Source organism: Tachysurus fulvidraco, chromosome 21 (genome assembly GCF_022655615.1).
Source record: "Tachysurus fulvidraco isolate hzauxx_2018 chromosome 21, HZAU_PFXX_2.0, whole genome shotgun sequence".
Classification (NCBI taxonomy): Eukaryota; Metazoa; Chordata; class Actinopteri; order Siluriformes; family Bagridae; genus Tachysurus; species Tachysurus fulvidraco.
Genome location: NC_062538.1, coordinates 1,377,248 through 1,392,097, shown reverse-complemented (window position 1 = coordinate 1,392,097; position 14,850 = coordinate 1,377,248). Strand labels below are relative to the sequence as shown.

Here is a 14,850-nt window from a genome sequence, read left to right as displayed (position 1 = left end):
GCTCTTTACGCCTCGGACAGGACGACGGCTCGGTTCATGGCGGAACCGTTGTTTTCCTCCTCCACAGATTTTCCCATCATGTCTCTGTCGGTGATAATAAAGTGGGGAGGACAGGAATACCCCGTCGGCGCTTTGTCCGAAGACGACACCGTGCTGGACCTGAAACAGTCCATTAAATCTCTGACTGGAGTCCTGCCCGAGCGCCAGAAACTGCTGGGCTTGAAGATCAGAGGTAAAACTCTTGATAGACAGATACTTTATTGATCGTGGAGGAAATTCAGGTACCTTCCTGTACAACTATCTGTCTTTTAGTACTCATTCGGTCCTTTATGAACTTTACACCAGATAAAATCCATTTCAGCTTCTACCGTCTCGTCTCGTCCATCAGCGTCGTGTTTCCGTTCGTTACGAACGTCGAGTTGGTTTGTGTCATTTGTTCCGGCTCACGATCGGTCGTTTTACACCATCGGTATATAAACCATCTGATCCTGCAGAACTGATGGAGAAAATAAAGATGCTAAAACGATCATTTCTACCATTTCAGGATTAAACAGGATTACCGATTACTGTCCGTGCAGTCCGGAGCTCCTCAGGTAGAAACATGCACAAATACTTTGCAGTAAAAATAAAATCTGTCGTCTGATTTAACAAACGATCGACATTAGGACGTTATGTTTAATTCTGTTGAACTGTAAAAGTGTTCGACGTGACACTTTGTTGATATTTTCGGGTCACAAAAGGGTTGTTTTTGTCTATTTGTGCCTGAAAGTGACGTGACGTGACATACGGCTAAGTACGGTGACCCATACTCAGAATTTATTCTCTGCATATAACCCATCCAAACTGCACACACACACACAGCAGTGAACACACACACACACACACCCGGAGCAGTGGGCAGCCATTTATGCTGCGGCACCCGGGGATCAGTTGGGGGGGGTTCGGTGCCTTGCTCAAGGGAACTTCAGCTGTGGTATTGCCGGCCCGAGACTCGAACCCACAACCTTAAGGTTAGGAGTCTAACTCTCTAACCATTAGTCCACGACTTCCCCCATGAAATGATTCGAGTCCTTCGATAATAAAGGTAACTGATGGTAGCTGTACGTGTCTGATGTTATTTAATGCAAGCGTGAACAATGATACACTGATAGATTTTGTTCCACATTAATGACCTGAAAACATTCTCCATTTTAGCAGCACAGAAAGCGATCGAGATAGTCGAGAGCATGTGAGATGGACAGATATGGAATGGGGAAGGGGCGGGGCTTCCAGAGGAAATCAAAACAAATCACTCCAGCTTTCTAACGCGTATAGACGATGAAGTCGTTCGAACGTCTCAGTGACTCGTTGTCTGTTTGCAGGGAAACCAGCTGACGATGGCACGAAGCTCGGCCTGCTGAAGCTTAAACCCAACACCAAGATCATGATGATGGGCAGCAGAGAAGAAAGTCTGGTAGGATTTTTCACACCTTGTACCACAGAATAGACAAGTTAATTTACTTGTCCGATATTCATCTTTCTTATCAAAGAAGTTAAAAAAAAAAAGTTGATTTTACTCTGTCCTTCGTTTCACCCTCTGAAGGAAGACATCCTGGCTCCGCCTCCTGACAGTGATGATGTCATCAACGACTTTGACATCGAAGAGGAAGTGATCGAGGTGGAAAACAGGTGCGTTATTCGTCCAGATCGCCTGCCTATGTTAATCGGCCATGATGCCTCAGCTTCACCGTGTCCTCCTGTATAAGCACCTGAACATGTCCACACAGAGAGGAGAACCTGGCCAAGATCACACGTCGCGTCAAAGACTACAAAGTGGAGGAGTTAAACCCACCCAGAGAGGGGAAGAGGTTACTCGTGTTGGACGTCGATTATACGCTGTTTGGTGAGACAGGACGAGTTATTGGTCCGTCCATCCATCCATCCGTCCATCCATCTAGCAACTTATTTACTTCGTTATGTAATTCACTACACACTTAAATACTTGTTTCTTACTTCTTACTTATGTAGATACAAACTTATTTACATACTCATTTGCATACTTACATAATTTGCATATACGCTTATGTATAAAATTATATCACTGTATACTAACTTTTAATTTATGTAACATTTAACTTATTTACATCTAACTTAACTCATCTATGAACTTATTTATTTATTTATTTGGGTTTTTATTTATTTATTTATTTATTTAAACGCGCCTATGTCCTCACATGCTTAAGTAATTAAATATTTATATATTCGAATTTTTTTTATATATATATATGATTTTATATTATCAGTTAAATTAATTAAATGAAATTTCCTTTCGTCTTTCTGCAAACGGCCGCTGTAGATCCTGCAGCGAACATCCTGCAGAAATGCTGGCTTTAATTCTGTTAGTTTTAATATTAAAAGTCTTTCTCTACATCATCATCACCATCATCATCATCATCATCATCTCTACCCAGCTCTCAGATCATGTTTGTTACTCTCGACTCTTTTCAGACCACAAGTCGTGTGCAGAGACGGGGCAGGAGCTCATGAGGCCGTTCCTGCACGAGTTCCTCACGTCTGCGTACGAAGACTACGACATCGTCATCTGGTGTGAGTGATGAAGACGTCCTGCGTGGAGCTTTCGGTTTCAGGAAATAAATATATATATTATATCAACACGATTCTTAATGGAAATTCTACTGAAAAAACTTTAGTGTTATAGTTCCATAAAAAAAAAAACCCCAGCTGTAAATCCGTTTGGCATTTTGACTCGGTCACACACTGACTCACTATTAAAGGACTTCTCCTGAGCATCACGTTCTGTCTGAAGTTTGTTTAATAAATTAGTTTTGGTTAAAGAAAGAATCATTTCTTCATTTTCACTGATTCACTGATTCTGTTATTTCTGAGCGATGAAAATACAAACTGAACTTTTTTGCCCTCGCTGTGATTCATTTCCAGCTGCGACGAGCATGAAGTGGATCGACGCCAAAATGAAAGTGAGTAAATTCGAACAGTGTGACGTAAATAACAGGAAAGTGGTTTGAGGTTATTAGATTGTTAATGATTAACTGATGGTTGTTGAAATCTCAGAACCTGTGTGTCTCTGTGTGTGTCTCTGTCTCTGTGTGTGTGTGTGTGTCTGTGTGTGTGTGTCTGTGTGTGTGTGTCTGTCTGTGTGTGTGTCTCTGTCTGTGTGTGTGTCTCTGTCTGTGTGTGTGTCTCTGTGTGTGTGTCTCTGTCTCTGTGTATGTGTTTGTCTCTGTGTGTGTGTCTCTGTGTGTGTGTCTCTGTGTGTGTGTGTGTGTGTCTCTGTGTGTGTGTGTGTCTGTCTCTGTGTGTGTGTGTGTCTGTCTCTGTGTGTGTCTGTGTGTGTGTGTGTGTGTCTGTCTCTGTGTGTGTCTCTGTGTGTCTGTGTGTGTGTCTCTGTGTGTGTTACTCCAGGAGCTGGGTGTGACAGATAATCCTAACTACAAGATCACCTTCATGCTGGACAGTGGAGCCATGATCACAGTTCACACACCTAAGAGAGGCGTCGTGGAGGTGACGTAGTTTATGAAACTCTTACAGTTTATGAAAGCATTTACAGTATAAACTCCACATCACGGTGACGAACCTGTTCGGTGTGAAACGATGCGCTGGTACAATGTTACGGCTTGTTGCTTAGCAACAGTCACCCGATCAGAAAGCGAACACGTTTCATCTTCGTATCAGGTGAAAACCAGGACGTAGCTGAACGACACCGAACAAAAACGGCTCTGTAGATAGAGTCAGGAGACAAAACCCAGAACATCACGGAAGTGTGCGCCGTAGCGAGGGGAAAATACGTGACACCGAAACATTAGAGCAGGTCTGATACGGACGGACGGACGGACGGACGGTCGACTAAACGACAAACTTAAAAAGAGCAAAAAAAGAGGATAAAGCTGTGAAAGATAACAGAACCTGCTCGGGTGCAGAACCACAGAGCTGAACTTTTTTCCTCACTGACGTGAAAGCGTGAGACGAGCCGTTATTTAAAGCGGCCGCCTGCCGGATTTATCCAATCAGGACTGTCGATACGCGAATATGCAAATAAGAAGAAGGTTACAGCAGGGTTTAGGGATGTACAGTGTGACACAAGGGCAGATTATGAAGAGCCAGGATTCAGTGTTAACCCCGGGGGCAGTAGGAGCAGTGTGAAACCTCCAACTACCCACAACCCAGGATTCTGTTTACACCACTTTAAGTTCGCACCTCCTTCTGTTCTGCTTAGGTGAAGCCGCTTGGAGTGATCTGGGGGAAGTACGGCGAGTTCTACAACAGAAAGAACACCATCATGTTCGACGACATCGGCAGGAACTTTCTCATGAACCCACAAAATGGACTGAAGGTACGAGAACCAGGTCACACCACGACACGTACGCTGAGGTATCTGAGATATGGAAATATAACACGTGTGTGTGTGTGTGTGTGTGTGTGTGTGTAGATTAGACCTTTTATGAAGGCTCATTTAAACCGAGAGAAAGACAAGGAGCTTCTCAAACTGTCCCACTACCTGAAGGAGATCGCCAAGCTGGAAGACTTTTCAGGTCTCAACCACAAACACTGGGAAAGGTTTGTGTTTATCACAGCATGTATAAGATCAGATGACGATGATGATGATGATTGTGGCGGTGATGATTCTGATGAGGGTGATGAAGATGATGGTGTTGACTGTGATTATGAGGGTTATGATGGTGGTGATGAAGATGCTGATGAGGATGTTGGTGGTGATTGTGATGGTGATAATGCCACTGATGATTGTGGCGATGATGATGGTGATGATGATGATGATGATGGTGGTGATTATTATGATGGTGATTATTATGATAATGGTGATTGTTATGATGGTGATGATGATGGTGATTATTATGATAATGGTGATTATTATGATGATGATAATGGTGATTATTATGATAATGGTGATGATGATGATGATGGTGATTATTATGGTGATGGTGATTATTATGATGATGATGATGATGATGGTGATTATTATGATGATGATGGTGATTATTATGATGATGGTGATGATGATGGTGATTATTATGATGATGATGGTGATGATGATGATGGTGGTGATTATTATGATGATGATGATGATGGTGATTATTATGATAATGGTGATGATGATGATGATGGTGATTATTATGATAATGGTGATGATTATTATGATAATGGTGATGATGGTGATGGTGATTATTATGATGATGATGATGATGATGATGATGATTGTGATTATTATGATAATGGTGATGATGATGATGATGATGATGGTGATTATTATGATGATGGTGGTGATGATGATGATGATGATAATGGTGATGATGATGGTGATTATCCTGATAATGGTGATAATGATGATGATGATGATGTTTACCTTTGATCCGTACAGGTACCTCTCAAAGAAGCAGAGCCAATGAAGCAGCTAGAGCATTTATCCTCAAGAAGAAGTGATGCTCTCTCATTCTCTCTCTCTCTCTCCACACACACACACACACACACACACACACACACACACTGCCTCAGAAAGGGAAACTCACCTGTTCCTCCGTGTGCTGAATAAATAAGCAGCGACTGTAGCGCAAGACGCCGCTCTTCCCTTCTTCATCCTGTCTCCACGTCGGTGGAACATCTCATCACTCTGAGGCTCTGAGCAGAACTTTGTGAGAAAAGGGAACATTTCTAATAAACACCATAATGTTCAGTTAATAATGAGTAATAAAGTCTTCACAGCTCTTTATACCACTGAAGCAGTTCGTTCTCTCATCACAGCAGCTTCAGCTCCGAAGATGTGCTGAAGATTCCTGTCGGATTTGTGTGGGGTAAAAAAAAGCTGGATAAAGCTGTACATGGCAACACGGGGCTAATATCTTGTCTGTGAAAAACACAATAAGAAAAGGAAATAAAACGAAAACATGCGAGAGACAAAAACATCAAAACATGACGACGAGCCGGAAAACACGGTGAGGAGAAAACGGTACGAACGTGACGACAAAACAAACACACACACAAAACTAAACACATAACGACAACAAAGTAACTGAAATGCACAAAAAAAACTTTAATTCAGTTACATTTAAAAAAAATGACAGCGAGCGTAAAAAAGACGATAAAATGGAAAACAGTTCAACAACAAAACTAAAGAAATAAAGCAGAACTGAAAAAAACAACAAACTTAAAAACACGACAAAATGAAAAACGACAATTCAGACGACTCTTAAAAGCAAACATGCAATAAGGTCTCTCCTTTTCTCCACCCATCCTTTTCTCTCCATCTCCCTCTCACTCTACTGTTTTCTCTCACTCACTCTCTCTTTCTATCCCCATTCTCTCTCTCTTCCCCACTCTCTCTCTTTCTCTCTCACTCACTCACTCTCTCTCTTTCTCTCTCACTCACTCCCTCTCCCTCTCTCTTTCTATCCCCATTCACACACTCTCTCTCTTCCCCACTCTCTCTCTCTCTCTCTCTCTCTCTCTTCCACTCTCTCCCCATTCACACACTCTCTCTTTCTCTCTCTCTCTCTCTTCCCCACTCTCTTTCTTTCTCCCCCACTCACTCACTCTCTCTCTTTCTCTCTCACTCACTCCCTCTCCCTCTCTCTTTCTATCCCCATTCACACACTCTCTCTCTTCCCCACTCTCTCTCTCTCTCTCTCTTCCACTCTCTCCCCATTCACACACTCTCTCTTTCTCTCTCTCTCTCTCTTCCCCACTCTCTTTCTTTCTCCCCCACTCACTCACTCTCTCTTTTCTCTCTCACTCACTCCCTCTCCTCTCTCTTTCTATCCCCATTCACACAACTCTCTCTCTTCCCCACTCTCTCTCTCTCTCTCTCTCTTCTCCACTCTCTTCCCCATTCACACACACTCTCTCTTTCTCTCTCTCTCTCTCTTCCCCACTCTCTTTCTTTCTCCCCCACTCACTCACTCTCTCTCTTTCTCTCTCACTCACTCCCACACCCTCTCTCTTCTATCCCCATTCACACACTCTCTCTCTTCCCCACTCTCTCTCTCTCTCTCTCTTCCACTCTCTCCCCATTCACACACTCTCTCTTTCTCTCTCTCTCTCTCTTCCCCACTCTCTTTCTTTCTCCCCCACTCACTCACTCTCTCTCTTTCTCTCTCACTCACTCCCTCTCCCTATCTCTTTCTATCCCCATTCACACACTCTCTCTCTCTCTCTCTCTTCCCCACTCTCTCTCTTTCTCCCCCACTCACTCACTCTCTCTCTTTCTCTCTCACTCACTCCCTCTCCCTATCTCTTTCTATCCCCATTCACACACTCTCTCTTTCTCTCTCTCTCTTCCCCACTCTCTTTCTTTCTCCCCCACTCACTCACTCTCTCTCTTTCTCTCTCTCCCTCTCTCTTTCTATCCCCATTCACACACTCTCTCTCTTCCCCGCTCTTTCTTTCTCTCTCTCTCCCCCACTCTCTCTCTTTCTCCCCCACTCACTCTCTCGCTCACTCTCTCTCTTCCGATCTTTTTCCCCATTCACTCTTTCTCTCTCTCTCTCTCTCTTCCCCACTCTCTTTCTCCCCCACTCACTCTCACTCTTCCCCTCTCTCTTTTTCTCCCCTACTCTCTCTCTCTCTCTGTCTCTTCCCAACTCTCTCTTTCTCCCCCACTCACTCTCTCTCACTCTTCCTCTCTCTCTCTCTGTCACTTTTCCTATCTCTCTCTTTTTCCCCCACTCACTCTCTCTCTCACACACACACACACACTCTTCCCCCACCCCCTCTCTCATTAGCAGACATGGATGTGGTGTGTCTAGGTGTTAAGTCTGTAACCTCACTAGTGTATCAATATGTTTATTGTTGATTATTTAATGATTAGTTTACGGTGTTTCGCCTGTTCAGTGTTTAGTCTTTTTTTTACTTGTTTGTTTCTTTGCCAGCAAATCAATTGTCCGGTCATTTTTCTTCCACCACCAACACCGACGTGAGTCTACGAGGTAAAAAAAAGATATTTACCATTTTCCTCTATAAGCTACCGACGTTTCCATAGTAACGACTCCATCGCAGGGGCGTCTGTACTATACCTCGTAACTAGGAATTTCCAACTAGGAAAAAAAAAGGACCGATCGTCTCGGAAAGTTTTCCGACCTCTAAAACGTTTCCGAATCCGAATCGGCGTCGGGAGTTTTTACTTTATGCTGACGTTAATAGCAACATTTCTGTTGGAAATGAACAGAAAACACGTACACTGACGGAACTTTGGGATCGCGTGGGAATTTCCCGCTTTTCCAGTTTTGCACGGGGGCCTTTGTGTAAATCCCAGCATGGGAAGATACAGTAAGTTCTTACCATAAAAACAGAACGTTTTTTTCTTTTTGGCCATTAAACAGACCCACAACAGACCTTCTGATGCTCCAGAAAAGTGACGTGACACGACGTACGGCTGAGTGCAGTGACCCATACTCAGAATTCGTTCTCTGCATTTAACCCATCCAAAGTGTGCGCACACACACACACACACACACACAGCAGTGAACACACACCCGGAGCAGTGGGCAGCCATTTATTCTGCGGCGCCCGGAGAACAGTTGGGGGGTTTCAGTGCCTTGCTCAAGGGCACCTCAATCATGGTATTGTCGACCCGAGACTCGAACCCACGACCTTAAGGTTAGGAGTCAGACTCTAACCATTAGGTCACGATAATAAACTAACATAAAGATTTCCACTTTTTCTGCCCCCTTATGTCTGATTGGCTGTTTTCAGATGTGATGGCACCGTTTCAGAAGAACAGAACATGGGACTGAAACAGAGGACTGAAGGTTGATGATAAAAAGCCTCCGGGCAAAAATGTAGAACTTTATTTAATAATCATTTGATTCATTTTAGGTTTTGAAATGGATAAAAAATGGATTTCCAAATGATCCCAAACTTTTGCACTTTATTAGCGTGCATCGCACCCGCCCGCTCCCACTGAATTTCTGACCAGGACCGCCCGCGTCCATAAGCTGCGTGTTCCACTCCCGCCCGCACCCGCGATGTTCGTGCCCACTCCCGCTGATTTTTTCTTGAGAGCTTGTGAAAATTTTATTGTACATTTTAAATTGTATACAAATGATCAGACTAATTATTAGTTCAGGTTAATGTCCAGAATAACAGAATTAAACATGATTGCGTTTAAATAAGAAAAATTAATACTAATGCTAATACTAATCTTCTTCTCAACATCATGTGTTGACTCCATTCTTATTATGAGGCTACACACTAAATCCCACCGGGTCCCGCGGATCTCCCGCTAAATTTTTTGACCGCCCACTCCCGCCCGGGGCAAAGGTGAAACCACCCACTCCCGCGAGATTTGCGTTGGGTCCCGCGGGAGCCGCAGGAGCCCGATCCCAACGCAGCCCTCTAGTGTCAAACTCCAACCGTGTGTCAGTAACATTAAGAAGAAAAGAGAGGTTGCTGATGTGTAATTCTTTAATAAATAAATAATCTTTTATAATAAATATTAAACCATCACAGCAGTGTATGACTTTCCTACAGCAGCATGCAGACTGAGGCACAGCAAATAATCACACAAAACTAACAGGCTGGAAAATCCTGGGACCTTTTCTTCTTGCCCTGAAAAACATTATTTATATATATATATATATATAGTATAAGTAAAATATATACAGTATATAATATAACGATAATTATTAAGGTCAGGAAAGAATTACAGGATTACGTCATTATTTACTCACCTTTTATTTTTTCGATTTTGGTTTTCCGACCCTTTAAAAAAAACAACAAAAAAGAGTCTTTTATAAACCGGTGATACGAATCGTGTTTGATCTTTTTGTTCTGAAACATTAATAGAAACATCTGAGGATTCCTGAAGTTATCGAATCGGCCAATCGTGGTGCAGCACCTCGATCGATCGCCTGCTGATCTTCTGAGGACTTTCGTCTTTAGATTTAGTGCTAAAACTTACATCAGATGTGAAGCACTGGTTTTACTGGTTAAATCAAAGGATCGCTCATTACAACCGTGTTGAGCTGAAAAGCATCTCGTGAGGTGGATGGGCGGCAACACCGTGCAGAAGATCACGCTGGGTTCCCTCCGCTCAGATTAAGAACCCAAACAGACCTGGTGACGAGATGCTTTTCTGCTCACCGCCGTTGTATCGAGTGGTGACACGAGTAACCTGCTAGTGTCGCCGAGATCAGGAGATATTTTCTCCTCGTTCTGATGGTTCTGATGGTTAACTGGTGTAATCATGAGCGAGTGTTCATCACCTTTAAACATCCTTATCTACTCAAGGAGCTTTTGTGGATTTATTAATTTTTTTATTTTTTTGGCTTAAACATTAAACCGTGGAGAAGAAAAGAAGGAAGAAATGCTGTAAATTAAAAGCGGACTCACTTGTGCTGGCTCCAGTCGCTCCAGACTTTATTGGTGAAGGTGTCCTGAGCTCTCACGCAGAAGGTATAACTCTTCTTATTGGACACTTTATAACGGGTCTCATTCAGGTAAAGGCTCTAAAACAAGGTCAGGTTTTTTTTAAGGTTATTCATTTGTGTTAAAAATCGCTTCCTCTCATCACTCTGATAATTATAGTCTAGAAGTCACGCTTACATCCGGATGGTCATGTGACGAGTCATCGCAGTCCTTGCGATGTGACACGACTTTCACTTCGTATCGCAGAGGGAAGAAGGTACACGGACGGTTCCACGTTTTAGGGACTTCCCACGCAAACTCGTTGTTTTCGGCCTTGATGAAGTCGACTTTTTCTGGTTTGACTGCACCGGAATCAGAAAAAGTGTCAGAATGACATCGAGGTGTCAACATCAGTAATCTCCAAACTTATCATGTATCTCTTTATACTGAAAGTTTCACCGGCGATGGTCTATTTAGCCTAGTCTGTCATTAAAGGGCAGGATTTTAGGCTCAGTTTTAATGATTACCATGGTAACACACTGACGATTACCATGGTAACTCATTATCAGATGTCAATTGTACATAGAAAACCGTGTCTCCGCAACTACGACGTTCACCTGAGGTCAACTCGATCGTCGTTACGCCACAAACGTCAAACTGATTCGACTGACGTTTTGTTGGACGCTGTGGTCAGAAACAACGATGTGTGATTAACCAATCAGGATCACCTGATGTACTGTAACTCACGGGGAGCCTGTGCCTATCTCAGGGGTCATCGGGCATCGAGGCAGGATACACCCTGGACGGAGTGCCAACCAATCACAGGGCACACACACACTCTCATTCACTCACACACACACACACACACACACACACACACACTACAGACAATTTTCCAGAGATGCCAATCAACCTACCATGCATGTCTTTGGACCGGGGGGAGGAAACCGGAGTACTCGGAGGAAACCCCCGAGGCACGGGGAGAACATGCAAACTCCACACACACAAGGCGGAGGTGGGAATCGAACCCCCGACCCTGGAGGTGTGAGGCGAACGTGCTAACCGCTAAGCCACCGTGGCCCCTGTACTGTAACTGAGGATGCTAAACATTTTCTGGCAGCTAGTTTTATTGAGCTCTTACTTATGTCATGGATGAAGAAAGTCCTCTGGTGCTCCTCTAAGCGGTACTGGTTTCTGACCAGTAAGGTGAGGTTAATGCGAGTCACCTCCTCAGAGAAGGGACACTGCAGATTCTCGCAGGTCAATCCGCCATTATCTTTGTCCAGGGAGCAGTTAAGAACACTCGAGTTCCTGAGGAAGAAACCTTCGTTAACTAGGACGCAAAATATAGCGCTCTGTCCGGTTTGATTAACGATCCCAGTCCCGCTTACCGGAGCGCTCTGTAAAACACCACGACGCCGTTCCTCACAGGATCCCATTTCCAAGAGCAGTGGAACGGACCGCTGTAATTTCTCGCTATGCAGGTGACGAATTCTAGGTGAAAAGACAAATATAATTAAACTAATAGGAGTGACACTGAGGTACTAAATATTCAGGAGCAAATAAAGTAATGATACACTGAGATACTGTAGCTCCTTTCATCACCATTAGGGGGCACAAGTGGTTATTTAAAGAGATATAAAGAGTATGGCGTCGGTTCATTCAGTGATCGGTCTAAAGATTCATTCACAAACCTGACACCGCTAGTGTGGAAGTTAAACACGATCCTGCTTCAGCAAAATTAAATCAAAATTCAGTTCACTAAAGTCAACACGACTCGAAAAGCCGATTAGCATCGATTCCAGTCGCTAACTTAAAGCTAGTCAGCAAGTCGCATTCTCGCTAACTGTTTATAATCATTAGTTATTTATTTGAATTCTGATTCGTTGCCGGTTACAAAAAAAATGTACAGGAAATTTACCGAGACTGAATTACAGTCTGTTTTTTTTTTTTTTAGACAAAATGTCTAAGTATTAAAAATCGATTTATCTATTATTATTATTCTTGTTCAGTTACCTTTTTTGTCATTTTGCAGCAGAATGGCCTTCTCAAAGTCCAGTGGACTGACCAGCACCAGCGTGTGGTTCAGAAGTTCTCCTGATGCGTTGTGGCAGGTGAAGTTTCCTCCCAGCATGGCCTCGATGCTCACTTGTATACTGTTCCCCTGGGCTGCGATGTCGTGTCGATTTTTCCTCCAGCGAATCTCGGCGTCTTCGAACTCGTCTCCACAGCTCAACTCCACCGTGGTCTTCTGCTCCATCGGGTTTCCGTTCACTTCCAAAGCGACGACTAAAACGGACGACGAACGAGTCCAGAGATCAGACTTCTGGTAAAATATCTGAATCTATAAATTTGTGTATATATTTATTATTATGACATAAACTTGATGGTCAGAGCCATCGTTCTAATCCTAATCCCAGATCCTACAATCCCGAAGACTAAAAACTGTGGAAAAATGTCATCATGGATTATTTTATTTCACCTTGAATTCAATTATTACACTTTTTTTAATGAGATCGTTTCTCATATAATATCTTATATAATTCTAATAGAATATTCTACAGCATTTTTTTTACAAAAAAAGGTATTTTCTAATATTTTTTAAAGGCAGTAGTCACCGTTGGGTTTGATAACCTTCAGCGCGCCGATCTCCCTGACACGAAGCAGCGCCAGATAAAAGGCAAAGACGTAAATCAAATCCATCTAAAACAGACAAACAAACCGATTATTCATCACGTATAAGAGCAGACACGAAAAATATAAAGGATGGAGCAGAGAAGCTAAATATCAGGAGCTCAAATCATTTCCATTGCAAAATCCCACGTTCTTTCTTCCTACCTTTTGTTTTATTCCGTCTAAAAGCAAAGAAGCGTCTGAAACCTGGTTTCACAATGAACACCCGACTGAACTCGCTCGGGTTTTATAGGCAGGTGGGACAGAAAAAAAAATTCACAGAGCAGACAATGAGGAACTGTAGAACAGCATCAATTGGGAAAAAAAAACCTCATCAACCTTTTGGAAATTTTACACATATGACCTAATTACTTTGGCACACTGACATTTATTAGGTCACCAACATCAGCCAAAAAAATAGGGTTGGGGTGGGGGGTGTGGGGGGGGGGTATATATTTGGGAATATATTCCCAAAATAACACAGAATTGGTTCCTTTAGGGCTCCTTTAATGCTTTAAATCCATAATGAGAGACTGATGATGTGATTTATACTTCTAGGTTCACTATAGTGACATTTTATTTAGACATTTATAATGATTTTGTCCAATGAGTGCGCTGATGCTAGTCTAATTTAGTACGTTAATATGTCGCTTTGTGTTAGCAGACTTAGGAATAATAAGAGTTTCTTGTGTATGTTAGAAATAATAGAAATGTAGGTTTTATTATAAAAGCAATAAACCACCCAAAGCTCACGGTGATGAGATCGTACGATCGTAACAGGTGACGAGTTTTAACGACCGTTAGCATCGACGCGTCGGTGTGTGAGACGGAAGGAGAAAGTCTCATGGCGTTAATTCTGTTCGTGCAGAAATCACTGCATGTGTGAATTTCCAGTCTTCCTCATGGAGGTTTTCCCGTCGTTAATCTATCACACACAAATGTCATAAAACTCAGAGGCTCAAACAAACGAGAGATAAAATGCTGCCAACTTAAACACACACACACACACACACACACACACACACACTCACAGTCAGGAGCACGCAGTAAGGGAAGTCAGAGATTCCTCCTGAAGGTCGTCATCAGCAGAGAGCACAAAGTAAAAAGGGAAAGAAGATTGTTTACTCTGTCCACAAGTAAGAGCAGGAGTGAAAGTGATGGAGTAAAAAGGAAGTTAAGCAGAATCACTGTATGACTGAAACGTGCAAGAGGGTCTTCACCCTTCAACCCACTGATTCACTTTTAACACACAATGGGAATTCCAACGAACTCGGTTCATTCAGTGACTCTTTCTTTTACAGGTAACGACCACAAAAAAAAGCCACATCGATATCACCATATCGCTCTGAGACGCGTCTAGAGGTGGCGATAAATATCACATCACGATATCTGTGCTCGTATCACGTCAGATCCCGAATCTGCCTCAAGACTCAGTAATGAGGAGGAAAATATTATAAGGATTTTAAAGTTCAACATCTTATTCGAACAATTTATCACGATATCGATATCGTATCGTATCGTTCTGTCCCTCGGCCCTAGCGATCACACCCCCGTCTCCTCTTTTACCTGGAAAGGTGCACGAGGTGGATCTAAGCTCACTTTTCAGCTAAAAGGCACTTTGTAAAGTATATAATAAATAAAATAAAAGGTTTTAACTGCTAAAAGGTTTTTTTTTTTTTCAGTTTTAAAGAATCTTAACAGGTTTAAAGTTCAACCTGGAGACGGACGAACGTCGGTCATTCAACTAAGCACGAGCAAGTCTGACATTCTGAATCTCTAGATTAGATCAGATTAGATTAGATTAGA

General features: G+C 42.7%; 2 protein-coding genes across 5 annotated transcripts in view; one reads left to right on the top strand and one right to left on the bottom strand.

Moving 5' to 3' along the window:
- ublcp1 (ubiquitin-like domain containing CTD phosphatase 1) overlaps positions 1-5,740 on the top strand; it is a 6,598-nt gene extending 858 nt beyond the window's left edge. For 2 of the 3 annotated variants that reach the window (XM_027154391.2, XM_027154390.2), the window contains exons 3-12: positions 1-232; positions 1,362-1,453; positions 1,583-1,668; positions 1,767-1,882; positions 2,488-2,586; positions 2,938-2,975; positions 3,421-3,519; positions 4,232-4,348; positions 4,445-4,572; positions 5,393-5,740. The exon at positions 1-232 is cut by the window's left edge. In XM_027154391.2, the coding sequence (XP_027010192.1) occupies positions 37-232; positions 1,362-1,453; positions 1,583-1,668; positions 1,767-1,882; positions 2,488-2,586; positions 2,938-2,975; positions 3,421-3,519; positions 4,232-4,348; positions 4,445-4,572; positions 5,393-5,420 (999 nt within the window). In that variant the 5' untranslated portion in view covers positions 1-36 and the 3' untranslated portion in view covers positions 5,421-5,740. The remainder of the gene's footprint in view (positions 233-1,361; positions 1,454-1,582; positions 1,669-1,766; positions 1,883-2,487; positions 2,587-2,937; positions 2,976-3,420; positions 3,520-4,231; positions 4,349-4,444; positions 4,573-5,392) is intronic. The other variant, XM_027154395.2, reaches the window with a different exon arrangement.
- Positions 5,741-9,415: 3,675 nt separating this feature from the next.
- On the bottom strand, positions 9,416-14,202 carry il12bb (interleukin 12B, b). Of its 2 annotated transcripts, none has more exons than XM_047805726.1 (9): positions 14,076-14,202; positions 12,990-13,074; positions 12,388-12,660; positions 11,763-11,865; positions 11,513-11,682; positions 10,570-10,733; positions 10,357-10,472; positions 9,696-9,726; positions 9,416-9,573 (listed from the first exon to the last, which is right to left on the bottom strand). In XM_047805726.1, the coding sequence occupies exons 2-8, from the start codon at positions 13,072-13,074 to the stop codon at positions 9,699-9,701; spliced, it is 939 nt and encodes a 312-aa protein (XP_047661682.1). In that variant the 5' UTR covers positions 14,076-14,202; the 3' UTR covers positions 9,416-9,573; positions 9,696-9,698. The 2 variants fall into 2 exon arrangements, with proteins under 2 accessions (XP_047661682.1, XP_027010198.1); XM_027154397.2 differs by lacking the exon at positions 14,076-14,202 and adding an exon at positions 13,210-13,363.
- Between the last annotated feature and the right edge of the window lie 648 nt (positions 14,203-14,850).

Excerpts from the sequence above, each read along its gene's own strand:
- il12bb (XM_047805726.1), bottom strand. The coding sequence starts at position 13,074 with ATGGATTTGATTTACGTCTTTGCCTTTTATCTGGCGCTGCTTCGTGTC. Across the intron at positions 12,661-12,989 it reads GAAGGTTATCAAACCCAACG|TCGTCGCTTTGGAAGTGAAC; the intron begins GTGACTACTGCC and ends CGTCCGTTTTAG. Across the intron at positions 10,473-10,569 it reads CGTCACATGACCATCCGGAT|AGCCTTTACCTGAATGAGAC; the intron begins GTAAGCGTGACT and ends ACCTTGTTTTAG.